This window comes from Pieris brassicae, chromosome 3, assembly GCF_905147105.1.
Source record: "Pieris brassicae chromosome 3, ilPieBrab1.1, whole genome shotgun sequence".
Taxonomy (NCBI): Eukaryota; Metazoa; Arthropoda; class Insecta; order Lepidoptera; family Pieridae; genus Pieris; species Pieris brassicae.
The window spans coordinates 1,690,480-1,705,903 of NC_059667.1; the positions used below are offsets into that span (position 1 = coordinate 1,690,480).

At 33.3% G+C, this 15,424-nt stretch overlaps 2 protein-coding genes across 6 annotated transcripts in view; one reads left to right on the forward strand and one right to left on the reverse strand.

The window, feature by feature from the left end:
- LOC123707300 (calcium/calmodulin-dependent 3',5'-cyclic nucleotide phosphodiesterase 1) overlaps positions 1-15,424 on the reverse strand; it is a 314,278-nt gene that overhangs the window by 52,968 nt on the left and 245,886 nt on the right. The gene's annotated exons all lie outside the window — the stretch shown is intronic.
- Positions 9,927-14,678, forward strand: LOC123707305. 2 transcript variants are annotated; one of them, XM_045657233.1, is made up of 8 exons: positions 9,927-9,980; positions 10,764-10,821; positions 11,510-11,581; positions 12,880-12,906; positions 13,387-13,422; positions 13,609-13,629; positions 13,820-13,876; positions 14,613-14,678. In XM_045657233.1, exons 1-8 carry the CDS (start codon positions 9,954-9,956, stop codon positions 14,618-14,620), a joined length of 306 nt encoding a protein of 101 aa, XP_045513189.1. In that variant the 5' UTR covers positions 9,927-9,953; the 3' UTR covers positions 14,621-14,678. The 2 variants fall into 2 exon arrangements, with proteins under 2 accessions (XP_045513189.1, XP_045513190.1); XM_045657234.1 differs by lacking the exon at positions 13,609-13,629 and having other exon boundaries at positions 14,613-14,660.

Sequence of the window (15,424 nt, forward strand, 5' to 3'; positions counted from 1 at the left end):
ATACGGTTAGGGGAAAATGGTGGGGTCTTAGACCCAAATTATTGACTGAAGGCTGATCACCTACTTGCCTATTAAAATAAACTTATAACCACGAAACACGGATGTAAGTTGCTCACCTGTCACAAGGCCAACACTACTCTTTATAATATATTCTAAAACACATCTTAGTTAATTTATTGAGAAAGTGTATATAAATCTTAATAGAAAATACGATTAATATCGTTAAAAACTACGTTCTACTAACCATTACATTTAAACTTATATAACCATATTAAAACTTAATGTAATCAAAGTGATTTCGCAGAGATTGAATGTATAAACTCATTTATAGCCTAATTGCTTCGTTTTGAACTAGTTAACGATGTCATTTCAAGTCTATATAGTTATTCTACGGGAAATTATATAAATTTTGTTGCTGTAATCGGTTTATCTTACACTATTAAACTGCTTTTTTAGATTATTTTAATAATAATAATAAAATATGTTTATTCATTTTAAGTTCAATTTCATTACAATATGTAAGATTTGGGAACCCTTTTAAGTAAAAAATATACCTAGTTATACATTCCTTAAAATATTTAATTTATATATAATTTAGTTACATCTTCTATTAACTTTTTGTTCTTGTTTTGTTATTGATTTTTAACTGTTATCAACACACTGGAGTGCATAAGTGAGTGTGTGAGTGCAAATGTGTGAGTGAGTGAGTGAGTGAGTCAGTGAGTGAATGAATAAAGTCTGTACTATATACTAGGCCTCAGAAGAAGCTCCAACTCTGCGTAGGGTATATTCATGAGCCAGTCCTTTAGTCGTATTTTTAGATTGTAGACGGTAAGCGGGTAGATGTTAAGCAGCCTATTTAATTTATTATAGATGTAGTCTGCTTGCATATTGCGTCTCGCAAAGTCAGTCCTAACGGTCTGACCGACGACAACATCCCTATTTCTTTTTTATAACAGCCTACTATCAAATTGAATTTTATTTTTTATTTTAGCAATATAAATCAAATTAAGTAGTAAATAACGAGTAATATGTATTATACTTTTCATTAATTTTCAAGAAAAGGGTAAAATATATCATTTGTTTAAATTAAAGAGATTGATCTTAAGAATAGTATATTATACAGTATGTAATAATGTTATAAAGAGTAATCTATATACTTATAAATTATTAATAAATAAAAAGACTTTTATTACTTGCAAAAGTAATGTTTAAATTATACGTATTTTTATCTATTTTAAATGCTGTCTATTTTCTAATTAGTTTGCAAGAACTTCTCCGCTGGTGAAGGCCCAAAGGATCTCCAGGCATCTCTATTATGGGCAACTTGCCCAGCGTATTCCAGCCCTTTTTATAATCTCCGTCTTCCTCTGTTTCGTTTTCAAATAGGACCTCCCCACTATCTTTATGGTCCATCGCTCTGACAGTCTTGCTACGTGTCCTGCCCATCTCCATTTAAGCTTCAGAGCATCAGTTAGGGCAACACTTGGTTTAGTAATGACGCTCTTTTGGTGTCTTATTTTGTGAATCTTTTTAATTTTTAGAACGCCTAATAATCTATAAAGATTTTCATACACCAGACACATGAGAATCTGTCTTCGCCTGTTTGACCTTAATGCAATCCTGGATTGATCATTGGAGACTGTGATTGAATTGTACTATATATTTTGTGTAATTTAAGAATGATAATGACATGTAAATTACGCTTTTTTGACCTTTACAAGCATAGTATTAGTGCGACACTATCTTATCTAACGAAAGTTCTTAAAATTTTTAATGTTTAATTTAAATTTTAAATAGACAGCATAAGAAAGAAAAAATTGTGTAAAATCCTGTGATTATGTTCCAATTGAAAAGATATTATGGTGCTAGTCTATTGAGGAAGAATATAATCACATAACACTACAACAAAAATAGCGTGACTGAAACCACTAATCCGGTTATAATTAATTTATTACATTTATAACTCCGTCAGTCGCGTCAGCGAGAGACGTCGTCAAATTGTTAAAAACTAATAGATTTACGGGGCTGGAGGCGAATGCTAAGAATGCATTGGACTGACGAAGCGCACCAATACATAGAATGGAATGTGAAAAGTGATATATATATTTCAAAAATGTCGCACGCATAATAATAAAAGGAAAAAAATGGTTCAAGATGTTTCTCAGACTTACTAGTAACTTTTCTCTGACGTCACTTGCAGGCTCTGATGAAGCTTGTCATTATACTTGGCAACTTATATTAGATATTGCTTAAGAAATTCCAATAAATAAATTACGCTTTTGAATGAAAGTTAATCACTAAAGCGTATTGCTTGAATTATTTCCTTCACTTCTATATATTTGTGTTGGACGCGCTTCACCGTGCGCCTCTCATGCCTAAACTCGTAAGTTGTGTACTGATGGACTTCTGTCCATGTGGGTATATAATACTCGCTCGTACGGTGAAGGAAATATCATGAGGCATACGTTAGACCTAAAAAGTCGGCGTGTGTCAGACACAGAAAGCCTTCTTGACCTGATGAGAATATCCATTGGCATCACTTAAATGCGAATGAACACTCAATGCCAGTGCGGCCTTTGGAGAATTGTTACGGACGGTCTTGAAGTACCTTTAATTCTAATTCAGACTTGTTTGTCAAAGAAATTAAGGGTAAAATAGTTCTCTTGTTTTTCGTTTTATGATTGGGTTGAATTTTATAACTATATTTTCAGCGATATTCTTGCACTTGGTAACTTGGTTATTGTAGTTTTGTTAATGCGAAATATGGGTAGATGAAAAGTCATCATTATAAACATGAAAACAAATTATCAGTGAGCAATAAAAATAATGTTTCCTCATTTACAGGATATTGTGTGCTAGGAGATAGCATTTTGGTTTCCGGTCACGTAGCGTTCCTGTGGGCCGACGTGACGATGTAAGACGTTTGCTCTAGCAAACTAAAACAAACTAAAACAATGTTCTGAACGTTTTCTTTATTGTAACTTTTAACAGGGAAGAGAATTTACTTTAAGTAAACAATGATACAATGTATAATGCTGGCAGATAAAAAATAAAAAATAAAGATTTCAAGTTAAAATCTAATCGAATTAGATTATTGTAATCTTTTTGTTAAATTATTAATAAATCTTTTTAAATTGGTGGTATACTTTTAAGTGTTAAAGCTTCTGCCAATACTCTTCTGATATGTTAAAATAAATTTTATTGCGATGGAAGTTTCCTCTTTTCTAAGGCCGAGACACGCACGCTTTGGGTCGCGCCGGCGTCAGTCTAATTGCAGTCTTATGGTAATGAAAATAAGTAAAGTAATGAAAAGAGACAGGTGAGTTATAGTTTTGGCTTCAGATATTTATCCTTATATATATTTTCTATATAGAATCAGCCTGTGACTACCTATAGTTTTCAGACGTAATTTTCTTCACAATATTTTCTTCACCGTACGAGCAGATATTTCATAGAAAAGTCATTGATGTACAGCCGAGATTCAAAAGCAAAAAATCAGGGTTATAGCTACTATTCTAACGCGGCTTCTTTGTCTGTAGTCTAGGAATAAGTCATTGAATTAATGCAATTATTATGACGAAACGCAGCTTATTTATATGAATCATCTACGGGTATCTAATAGAAACCTGAGGCTTCCGTCTAAACTTTTGAATGTAGCGCGCGCACATTCGAACTTGGTTAGCCAAGCGCCACTCACGCGAGCAATACTTATAATAAACCAAATTTATATTGAACCTATTTGTTTGTACACTGCATTCACAAGAGTTGCTTGCTATATTGTTAGTTATAAGATTTAAGTATATAAATGTGTTTTTTTTATGCAGGATAATCGGTGTGGGTAATATTTTGTAGTTCTATAGACTTAGTAGTAACTGTTAAGATAGAATAATGATGTGAAACAAATAAAAATATAGACGTCTAAAATGTAACTTAGTTAAGATTTAATCTTTACATTAAGTATTTCTTATGTAAAATATAGTTTTTAGTAAATTAAGTTAGTTTTAAATTACTTATTAGTCTTAAGTTACAGGAGCAGTGTTGGCCTAGTGACTTCAGCGTTCGACTCTCGTCTCTGAGGTCGTAGGTTCGATCCCCGGCTGTGCACCAATGGATTTTCTTTCTATGTGCGAATTAACATTGGCACGAACGGTGAAGGAAAACATCGTGAAACCTTGCTATATGGGTCTATAGTCTAATCGTCAGCATGCGTCAGGTACAGGTTCACCTTCTTGTTAATTAGATTGAGAAAAATCCTGAAACAGATACAGACATCTGAGGCCCTGACCTAAATGATTGTAGTACCACTGATTTACTAATTTAATAAATAACTTTAGATGTCGACGGTTATATAGGAAGATACCTACAACTTTCCGACAGCAATAATAAAAAAATACCGACGCAAACAATAACATATTTATTATTCCTAACACGCGTTCGCTTTGCAAAAAGTTGTAAGCGGATTTAGGAGCATTAGCAATCTACTTGAAAAATATAAACGCGTTGTATGAATTTTGAATACGATTTATGACACTTTCAAATTGTATAAATAATAATTAAAATCTTAGTAGCTAAGCGAAAACTGCAAAGACGGCTGGACCAATACAAGTATTTATTTATTTCTAAATTAAAAAAAACTAAAACTTGGAAAAAAATTATGAAAACACCTTAAAGTCAGTAGGTTAGTTAAAAACATCATAATTAAGAAAGCGAAGTTCGCGGTAACAGTTTTCTAATATAGATTTTCATTCATCTCATTACAAATTAAAATATACATACCGGGTCATATACACGAAACTAACTAACTTATAAAACATTAATCAGGCTGATTGGACAGTTTAATTAAAGTACTCAGTCTCTTTTCATCACAGCGTAAACATAATTTGACAGAAAGAGACGAAAGTATTTCGTTAAAATTGTTAAATTACACTGGTTTAGTTTTTATGGATACGTGGTAGTGTGACATAAAGCTTATAATTCATGTCGTGTGTGGGGTTTCAGACATAATTTCAATAACGCAATGAAATTAAAACAATATATATTATATTCCTTCAGGAGCTTTGGAGATTAGCGTTAGAAAAAAAGAGGTCCGGTGAGATAAATTCTTCTTCTTTTGGTGCTTATCCATTACAGGAGGTTGACCGTCAGTCCTTTTCCAGATGCAGCAAATCTTCTGCAGTCTCAATACCCACCCACCATATTAGGAAGCCATGATTTTTTAATTACACGTGACTCAGGCAGGCCGTTGCTTAATTTATGAGATAATTACTAGTATATAAATCCGAGCGCCTGTCAAAAAAATATAGCAATGTTTCACTTAAAGGCAACTAATACGTAATATTTCAATTGATTTACACTGTTAGTATATTTACTTACACTTCGTAATACTGCACAATAATTAAATTAAATGAAGCCGATATTTCAGCGATCTCTTCCAGGCAACAATTGTAAGAAAAGAAAATAGATAAGGAAGCAAGAAGTGCAAAGTTACATAAGACATTAAATTACTGAGACAAAACTAATTGAACGAAACAAAGCAATTAAGACAGATGTAAACAGTATAAGATTACAAACTACTGAATTATTTTGTCGAACAAGGTCGAAATTATTCTTCATTATTATACTTCAGTATTTGGGCACCATAACTCCAGCGCTTTATCATCGCTCTTTGATGATTACTGAGCTCAGGGCATCGCCTAAGGACAGCAAAATTTACTAATATTATAATTAATATAAATAATTTAGTGTACTTTTATTTATTTCGTTAATAATGAATATAACACTTGACATAGTTCATATTAAGCACCAAGACTGTTAGGGTTTAATTACACTGTACGCTAATTTAATACAAAACGTGTTTATGCATAATGTAATATAAATCAAAGGTTGAGCACCTTTGATTTATTACCGTAAGCAATATTTGTCTACAAAAAACATTAGTATTTTATTGTAAGGAATTGGTCGGTATAGCAAGTATTGAAACATCTTTATCTTTAATGAGCAAGGTAAAAAGTTGCTGCAACTGTTTAGCGATAATTTGTTTTATCTAAAAGCCAAGTGATCGGCCTTCTGGTCCCAACACACGTATGGGGTCTGAGGCATGCCGGTAGATTAATATCCGTACTAGCGTAATGCGCACATAAACGAAAAAACATGTGTGTGTACTTATGTATACGCATTAGAAGTATTTGTTTAGCGTAACAAGATAAAAATCTTTTTATCTTTCGCCTTATGCTACGTTTGTAGAAAAAACGACACTAACAATAGAAAAAAGATATTAAATATTATAACTAATCTAGTTAAATAAAGTTTATTTAAATATCACAAAACAATTATTTCTACATAACTAACGAAATGGACATTTTTTATTTTAAAATGTTGACTATGGTAACTTAATGTCAGTTTTTGTGATGGTGTGCGCGCATCATGTTTTCCCTAACGCGCCAAAATAGGTATAACTTCAAAAAGTCCGGGGCCGGAGTTCGATCTTACGACTTCAAGAATGACAGTTGTACGCCACTAATCAAAACTAGCGTATGATCAACTTTCCTTTGGTGGTTGAACAAATTTGTTTCCGGCTCTTGTGGGGGGAAATCTTTTTATTTAATATATTTCTTTAATGTTATAACAACATTACTTTTACAATTATTATACAACTTGAAACAACCTTATAAGTTTTCGAAAATGAAACATCTTATTATTCAGTCAGTGATAGTATAAATATACGTTTTCTTTATATTAGTGTTTCAGTTTATTCTACTCTGATTACTCTACACACATTCTTACATACATACACTACATTCTTGCGTGCAATACTGGAATGTGAGACTACAATAATGTTTGGGCGAGAATGATTGGAATTTCGTACTGAACATTTGAGCATTTATATTCATTGTAATATGCCTGTTTGTTTCCATATATGTATAATCTCCAATAATAGTCATTTATTTATTTAAGCAGAATATCAAAGTCCAAATGGTTTGTTAATGGTATTTTTAATTAGAATATTGTATTAAATATTATTAAAAGGGTTAGCAAGATTGAGAGCACTGCCCAGAAACCCGGATTAACACGCAAATGTAAATGGATAGGCCATACACTCCGAAGGAACCCGCAAGGAAAGCGGAAGCATGCCGTCCCACGCAAACCTCCGTACAGTGGCAGATGAGGCACATTGAACCGGAAAGACTTGGAGCGACGTGAAATACGAGGCTCAGGACCGAGGCAGAATACAAAATTCCACCCGTATCACCTCGACGTCCGCCGTTCCACGACTGAGCGTTTTTCAAGGCAATTTTTGCCGCGCACCACCGCTATGTGGAACCAGCTGCCCACTGAAGTATTTCCGAACCAATTCGACTTAGGGTCCTTCAAGAAAGGAGCGTACAAATTCTTAAAAGGCCGGCAACGCACTCGCGAGCCCTCTGGCATTGAGAGTGTCCATGGGCGGCGGTATCACTTAACATCAGGTGAGCCTCCTGCCGGTTTGCCCCCTATTTTATAAAAAGAAAACTACTATATATTAAATCATAAAATTAAATTTTAAGTATAGAATTAATTAAACACACTACCGCAACAAAACCACATACATTTTTTTTCACTATATAGTCACGTGTGTGTACGTTAGACCCATCCAAGGGCAATCCAGCCTTTCCACTATTACCGCCAGTTATTAGGGCTACCGCGCACGCCTTACCAGTGGTAAACCTCGCTTGCGTGGCGCAACGGTCCACTCTTGCACAACCTAACATTTCAGACGCACTCCAATAGTGAGGTGCATCTTTATCCTGAACGCATTAATGAATTCAACATTATATGATTTTTTTGTAGAGCAAGACAACAGACAACTGGCATACTGGCAGCATGGCAACATGGCAATAAAATTAGATGATTAATAAATAATAGATATACATGTAACTATTATATTTATAAACATACTATAAGCTAGAATTAGTTCAATTATGTTTACGTTATAAGTCACGTATTAAATACGTTTGTTTATTAGTTTCAGAGATGTCAAGACTTTTGTAATATGTATTTTGTTTTGACTTCCTGTAACACAATAAATCCTTGAGTTACGTATATATTAGTCGCTGTCTGAGAAAATTATATTCAGAAGGAACTTCTAGTGCTTTTTCATAGACAACAAAACAACAACCACGGAGAGTGTATAGTGGAGGTGTTCAGACTGATACCTGCAGCTGAGTTTTATTATCGGACGTAGGCAGAATACAAAATACCATCTGTATCACCAAGTCCGTCGTTCCACAACTGACCGTTATTAAGGCACTTTTTGCAGCGCACCACCGCTATGTGGAACCAGCTGCCCACTGACGTATTTCCGAACCATTTCAACTTAAGGTCCTTCAAGAAAAGAGCGTACCAATTCTTGAGACTTTTGAGCCTGGCAATGTGTGTCCATGGGCGGCGATATCACTAACGTCAGGTAAGCCTCCTGCCCATTTGCCTATATTACATAAAAAATATCATATATATGAAATACACAATTTTACTTTGCCATACATTCATCTCCGTCTAAGCTCAATAGGGTCCGACATTTGAGGTTACGAAGGCATAAGGCTTTACAAGACCGACCGGAAGTTTAATTTCCTTTTTGTATATGAACCATAACTACATTTCCATATGAAAAAGCTTATGATATCATCATTTTATGTATATTTCTTTCGTAATCCTACAATATACCAAAAGGGTCCAAATATTTTATTTATTTATTTTATTTTCTTCCATATAACATTTACAACAATAAATAAGATTACAGTTGAGACGGTATTGGGAGGTTGGTTTCCAAACTATGTGTGATGTGGATATTAACCAAAGGAAAATATCAATGAATAATAAATTAATTTAACTAAGTATCTTATTAATTAATATCATTGTGTATAATATTAACTAGCGACTGTACCCCAAATTACATACTGGTGTATGTAATTGGGAATAAAAAGGCCACTTTTAGGTTTGTGTTTGACGTTATTTATGTATAGGTAGGAAATGCGAAAAAAGAGAAATCTATTCAAACGTACAGTATCAGGGTTGCGAGTTGCGAGAAGCAACGCTAGTACTGTATCTTTCAATAGAAATACCGAGAATTTTCAATGAAATGTATTTCTCTCAAATATTTTCTTGATGTCGTAGCTTGGGAACGCATGAATGTGCAGACTTGGATTTCTAGGGTTAGAAGACGCGGAGTAAATAGGAGAAGATATCCTGCCTTCTATGTAGTATGTATTGCATAGAATGCGAGAGAGACCCCGGAGGAACTTGTTTGTCGGAAATACAAGAGGTGGTTTGTTCGGGTATTGCCCACCCACTCTTTGAAAAGCAGTGATTCTGGATCGAGTCTCACATACCCCTGCTACTTTTGAGGGCAGAGTATGCGTTAATGCAATTCCACCTGGGATATAGAAACAAAAAAATAGTGCAGACTTGGAGCACTGCTAAATACATTTCACGTTAAATAACATGCCCTCAAAAGTAGTTCTAACGTTAAAGTTCTTAGATCCATGAAATACCGAGTGGGTTAATTCACTCATTCCAAGAGACCTTCTGTCTTAAGTTATATCGTGATTAGCTACCTTAACAACATCTTATACTGACCATATAAATAATAAAAAAAATATGTTTTAAATACATACATTAACCGTTTCGATAAAAAGTACTGGGTGGCTATGATGCTTTAGTACTCGAATTGGCGAGCGCACTGTCGTGCACCCAGAAAAAAAATGACTTTATTTCATATAAAAATTAAGTAAAATCCACCTGAACGAAGGTACAAGAAAAACTAGCTTTATGAAGTTTTCAATGACTCGTTGTAGAAGCTTTTATTTTAATTGAAACAAAACTCCAATAGCAATAAAACTTTGAACTGGTAACCCTTTGGAAGTAATTGCAGCGTGAACTAACTTTTAATCAGCGTGACTTATGCAGAGTTCATAATGTTCCGGTTGTTCGTCGGTATTATTGTAAGTCTTATTGGAAATATTTGTTTATTATCGCCGGTTTTGCGGATATAATCCTGAGGATTTTAAATAATTTTCCAGGGAATAATATTTGTTTCCTGTTGGTATTATTATATTATATATAAATTAATCAGTGGTGCTTTAACCTTTTTAGGTCTGGGACTCAGATTTTCGAATCTGTCATGATCATTTGTCAATCTATTAGGCAAGTGTGTGATCAGCCTCCTGTGCCTGACACACGCCGTAGAGTTTTTGGGTTCCTAATGCAAGCCCGTTTCCTAACGATGTTTTCCTTCACCGTTCGAGCGATTGCTAAATGCTCACATAGAAAGAAAATCCATTGTTGCACAGCTGGGGATCGAACCTACAACCTCAGGGATGAGAAACACACACTCTATCCACTAGACCAACATTGCTCTATTACAATAAATATGCAATATACAGTTTGGATTTGTTATATTACTTATTTATATATACCAAATTCCTAAAAACAGCATAGCTCCCAGCATAACTTATTGTTATTATATTAATTGTTACATAAGGATGATTTTGTTATTTGATAGTTTCAATGCAAACATTGATCTAGGTATTTAAAAACTTAATTTGATATATTATATTTGCAGCTTTACAGTGTATATCAAATAAAAAAGGCAATATAAAATATGATACCCTAAGAATAAAACAAAGGACAGTATACAAAATATTTGTTACTCAAAGAAATTAAAGAAGATAAGTAACAAACAATCTTTTTAAAATCTCATTTTTCATATTTATTTTACTTTTCAGTTACTTTCATCAGCACAAGCATCAGATTCATCAAGTTCGTCTTCAGAAACGTTAGACGGTCGTATACCTTTATATAATAAATCGTAAAATATTTTATAGTTTCGTTATTAATACATTTTAGAATAAGTTTATTTAAGCGCGACACAAAATAAGTCCAATTATTTCGTGTGTAAAGAAGGCTATTTTTACTATTATCAGACACTTTAGGTGCTATTTTAATAATGAGCTCCTATAATAATGCAATGTCAAAGATTTATAGTATAAAGTTCAATTACAACATTGCGATGAATTTAAAACATTAGGTTATCAGGAATACAGATTAGTAAGTCAATCGTCAAAGAGCCTAGTGGCTTCAGCGTGCGACTCTCATCCCTGAGGTCGTAGGGTCAATCCTCGGCTGTACATTTAACATTTGCTCGAACGGTGAAGGAAAAGATCGTGAGGAAACCACCTTGCCTTTGACCTAAAAAGTCGACAGCGTGCGTCAAGCATCTCCTAGGCACAGAAGGCTGATCGCCTACTTCCATATTAGATTAACAAATGATCATGAAACAGATACAGAAATCTGAGGCCCAGACCTAAAAAGGTTAGCCATTGATTTATTTTATTTGTTTATATAAGTCAATCGTCATATCGTTATCAAGCGATATTGAATATAATGTAAGGGAATAGTAAAAAATTTAGAAAATCTTCAAAAAACTTCACAATTATACGTTTAGTATAAAATAAACATTTACCTTTTATAGATTTAACTTCAATATTGGATAGACTATCAAGTGCTGAGTCAGAGTTAAGCGATGAAGAAAATAAAAGTCACGGTAATATTGTACAATGCTATTCTGTACCACTGTAGAATAATGCCCAAGTACATAGCTAGTTATAATAAATTCCGTTGTGGCTCGATCCAACTACGGGCGGATGTTCGACGAACACTACAAATAAACACTCTTAAATGTCATAGAAATTTAATAAAATCTAACAAAGTTGTTTATAGATTAAACGGTTACCTCCGTAAAGTAATGTTCAATTATATTAGCTACTTAAGATTTAATGGAAACAACTAGTGTTATATGTGGAAAATATACTTGAGTATATTTTTCACATTTTCAATGGAGCAAACAGCGCGAAATTGAAACCAAAAACATCTTCACATCCTAGTTTTTGTATAATTTAGATCGTGTAAAATATAAAAGCCCAGCTTATTAATATCCAGATAGGTTATTTAGTAATTAGCCAAGAATTGTTATTTGTTTGCAAGCCGAAAGTCTTGTGGCATATTGGCCTAGTATCAGTAGACTAAAAGTCTTGCGGGGGTAAGCATATGACTAGAGGTAGAGGTTTGAAAGTCAAAAAATAAAAAAATGCCTCTATTTGCCCCTTTCAAAGGTTAGTTTCATATGGAAGAATGGAGAAGAAATTACATACTGTTTTAAAACAGTTACAATATTTTGCATACATTGATTTGATAATTATATGTGAAGAATTTGTGAACAACAAAGAAAAACTAAACTAAAATAAATTAGGCGCACATATTTACATATATTGCAACAAATTTAAAAAAAATTAACATGCAGTCAAACAGTGTGTGAGTTAGATCAAAGTTGATATCTTTTTCAGAAAAAAAATAGATAACTTTATAACTAGATTAGGAACTAGGTGAATTTGTGTGATTTGATTGTCCTATGGAGCAGAATCAGCATGTATCCAAGCATTTTTATCTTGTTGTTTGTGATACCCAAGGACTACAATTAGAACTTGAACAGATCTCCGTTAACAAAGGCATTGAGAGTGTCCATGGGCGGCGGTATCACTTAACATCAGCGGGCCTTCTGCCCGTTTACCACTGTTCTATAAAAAAGATCTAAGAAAAGAAGCCATATTATATTTTTTATATGTTTAAAATTATATTTATTTGTTCGACACTATCGTATTGGATTAGTACTGTAAGATTAGTGTATGTCTTTGTGAATAAATTAACAAAGAAAACTACCCTAGACCTTCAGCAGACTTCTTGTAAAAAAAACGTAAACGCGTTGGTTTGTTTTTTAAATTACTACTTAAGATATGATAAAGAAAAGTTTTATATAACATTAATTTTAAGGCTTTACTGTTTCAGAAATGAAGTACTATTACAGTTGGTTATGTAAGTGTATTTAGTAGTTATGTAAGTATATTGTATGTAGGTTATATTTTATATAAAACTAGCGGATCTGCCAGACGTTGTTCTTACGTACAAAAAACAAAATGGAGTAATGTAAATCATTCTCGACTCCAGTTGAACATACATAAAATTTCATCAAAATCTGTCCAGCCGTTTAGGATATAAATTCGAACATATGCACAAAATATTTATATATACCAGCTGACAAATAACCTAGATACTGACAGCAGTGCCATCTGCCGGGCTGATTTGCGAATCTTAATCATCCAGGGCGCCACCCAAACGCAAGCAATTCATTCAAATCGGTACAGCCGTTTAAGAGGAGATCAGTGACACTCACACGAGACGTAGAATTATATATAGAAAGCTCAAGTAGCAGGAGTTTTTGAGTTTATTAGAAATCGCTTCTCTTTATATCTGTTGTATACGAGTAGATTAAAATCGCTCTTTTTTTTTCTTCAGTTAAACAAGACAAGAAACGTTTAGCTGATTTATTCCGTAAGTATATGGTTTATATAACTCAAATACAATCCGTATAATATAAAAAAAAACTCAAGAATTATTAGAAGTCTTTTATAATAAACTCGACAACAATGAAGAACACCGCCATCTTTTGGTGATTTTAAGCAACAGATCCTAAGACTGCATTAATTACGCAATAACCGTTTAAATTTTATCCCATAGATAAGGAAATCAGCAAAGAAGGTAAGCATTTTGATTACTAAGATTAAAGTGTATTACAACCAATAACTAATTGCTAGACACAACATACGCCATTCGAGAGACATTACCGTTGTAGACCTTTAGGTAGGTTAATAACGCGAAAAAAATGTGCAATGTGATTCGTGTTGAATGAGAATGAGACTTAAAGCTGATCGTGATGAACTTTTTTCAGAGAAAGATCAAGTCAAATTCTTTGAAAATGTACTACAATATGTGAAACAAGTTGGCAGTGAGTATAAGTTTTAAATACTTTTTGTATGCAAATACAACTAAAACATTGCTTTTAGATCTCACATTGGTAAAAACCGCAAGCATGGCACGACAAGCGTAACTAAATATTTTAAAAACTTAGCATTGTCTTTTGTTAAAATAGCTTTTACACATTAAGAAAAACACTTTTTGATCGGATTAAAGCTATGTATTATTATTAAAACTTGTAGTTATTTACATAATTATAAATGTTAATGGGCAATAAATACAGATAAAACAACTTTCTCTGCAGCTGTGATACTTTTGACATTTAACACCTTTCGTCTTCAGTCACCGTGACCACGCACACTGAAAAGTACGCGAAACGTCGGAAAAAAATTATGTAAATAACTATAAGTTTTAATAATAATACATAGCTTTAATCCGTTCAAAAAGTGTTTTTCTTAATTTTAAAAACTTCACTCACTTGTTCATAAAAGAGCCTTTCAAATCCTATTTATTTCGTTTAATTCAGAGAAGAGCAAGTGGTTTCAAGGTGTGACTCTCGTTTTTAAGATCGCATGTTCGATCCCCGGGTGTGTGCCAATAGATATTCTGTCTGTGTGAAGCTCGCTGGTACGGTGAAGAAAAACGCCGTGAGAAAATCTTAGACCCAAAAAATGTACCCCGTGTGTAAATGAAGAAAAATTACTGATAATACAGACATCTGAGGATCAGATCTAAAGGGTTACAGCATACTTTTTTTTATTTTTCAGAAACGTAATAGATATATGGACAAGAAAAATAACAAGTATGTTCCAGTATAATAAATATATTGTGTAATTTTTTTAATAAATTTTATTAAAGACTCGCTAATTGTGATTTGTCCATGTGTTTAATTAATCCAAAAGTAAGTTACATTTGTCCTCACTAACACACCTTTGTATACCAATAAACAAGACGAAAAATATTTTTAGAAATAAGGGTGCAAGGCTGGATTGTAAAACGTCAAAGACACTTTTATCTACCTTGACACCATTTTTACTGAATGAAGACATTTGTTGAATGCATTTTGTTCTGCCTGGAAAAAATGTTTGAAAAAATAATATTGGAGTATACCAAATGTTCGTTCGTTAGCGATGGAGGATTCAAAAATGGTGGAGGATGAGAAACTAGTAAGAGAATTTGGAAGAGGCCTTCACCCCGTCGGAGGTCGTGTACTAATGTCATAATGACATGGACATATGAACCCTGATTATGAAGAACTCTAAAACAGGCTATTTTTATATTTTTATGTTTTAAAGTCTATAGTAGAGTTTAGATTATTTGGTTAAAGCTTTTATAAGCTTCAATTACGAACGAAAACTAGACATCCACAGATAGTGAGGGATCGAGTTTCCGGGATAATGGATCACCGACGCTTATTGCAGTTGAAGCGAAGCGACCTACATTTCTAAGAACAAAATCCATCTTCCAATGGAATAAATCACAAATACTAATGAATTAGAGGGGTTCTATTATTGTTTTACTGAAAAAAATACATTAACACGGACTATAATGAAAGGTGAACTTATATGTTTTTTTATCT

Coding starts and splice junctions, on each gene's coding strand:
- LOC123707305 (XM_045657233.1), top strand. CDS start 9,954: ATGTTCCGGTTGTTCGTCGGTATTATT. Junction 9,981..10,763: donor GGTTGTTCGTCGGTATTATT/GTAAGTCTTATT, acceptor TTTACTTTTCAG/TTACTTTCATCAGCACAAGC. Junction 12,907..13,386: donor GTACTATTACAGTTGGTTAT/GTAAGTGTATTT, acceptor TTTTTTCTTCAG/TTAAACAAGACAAGAAACGT.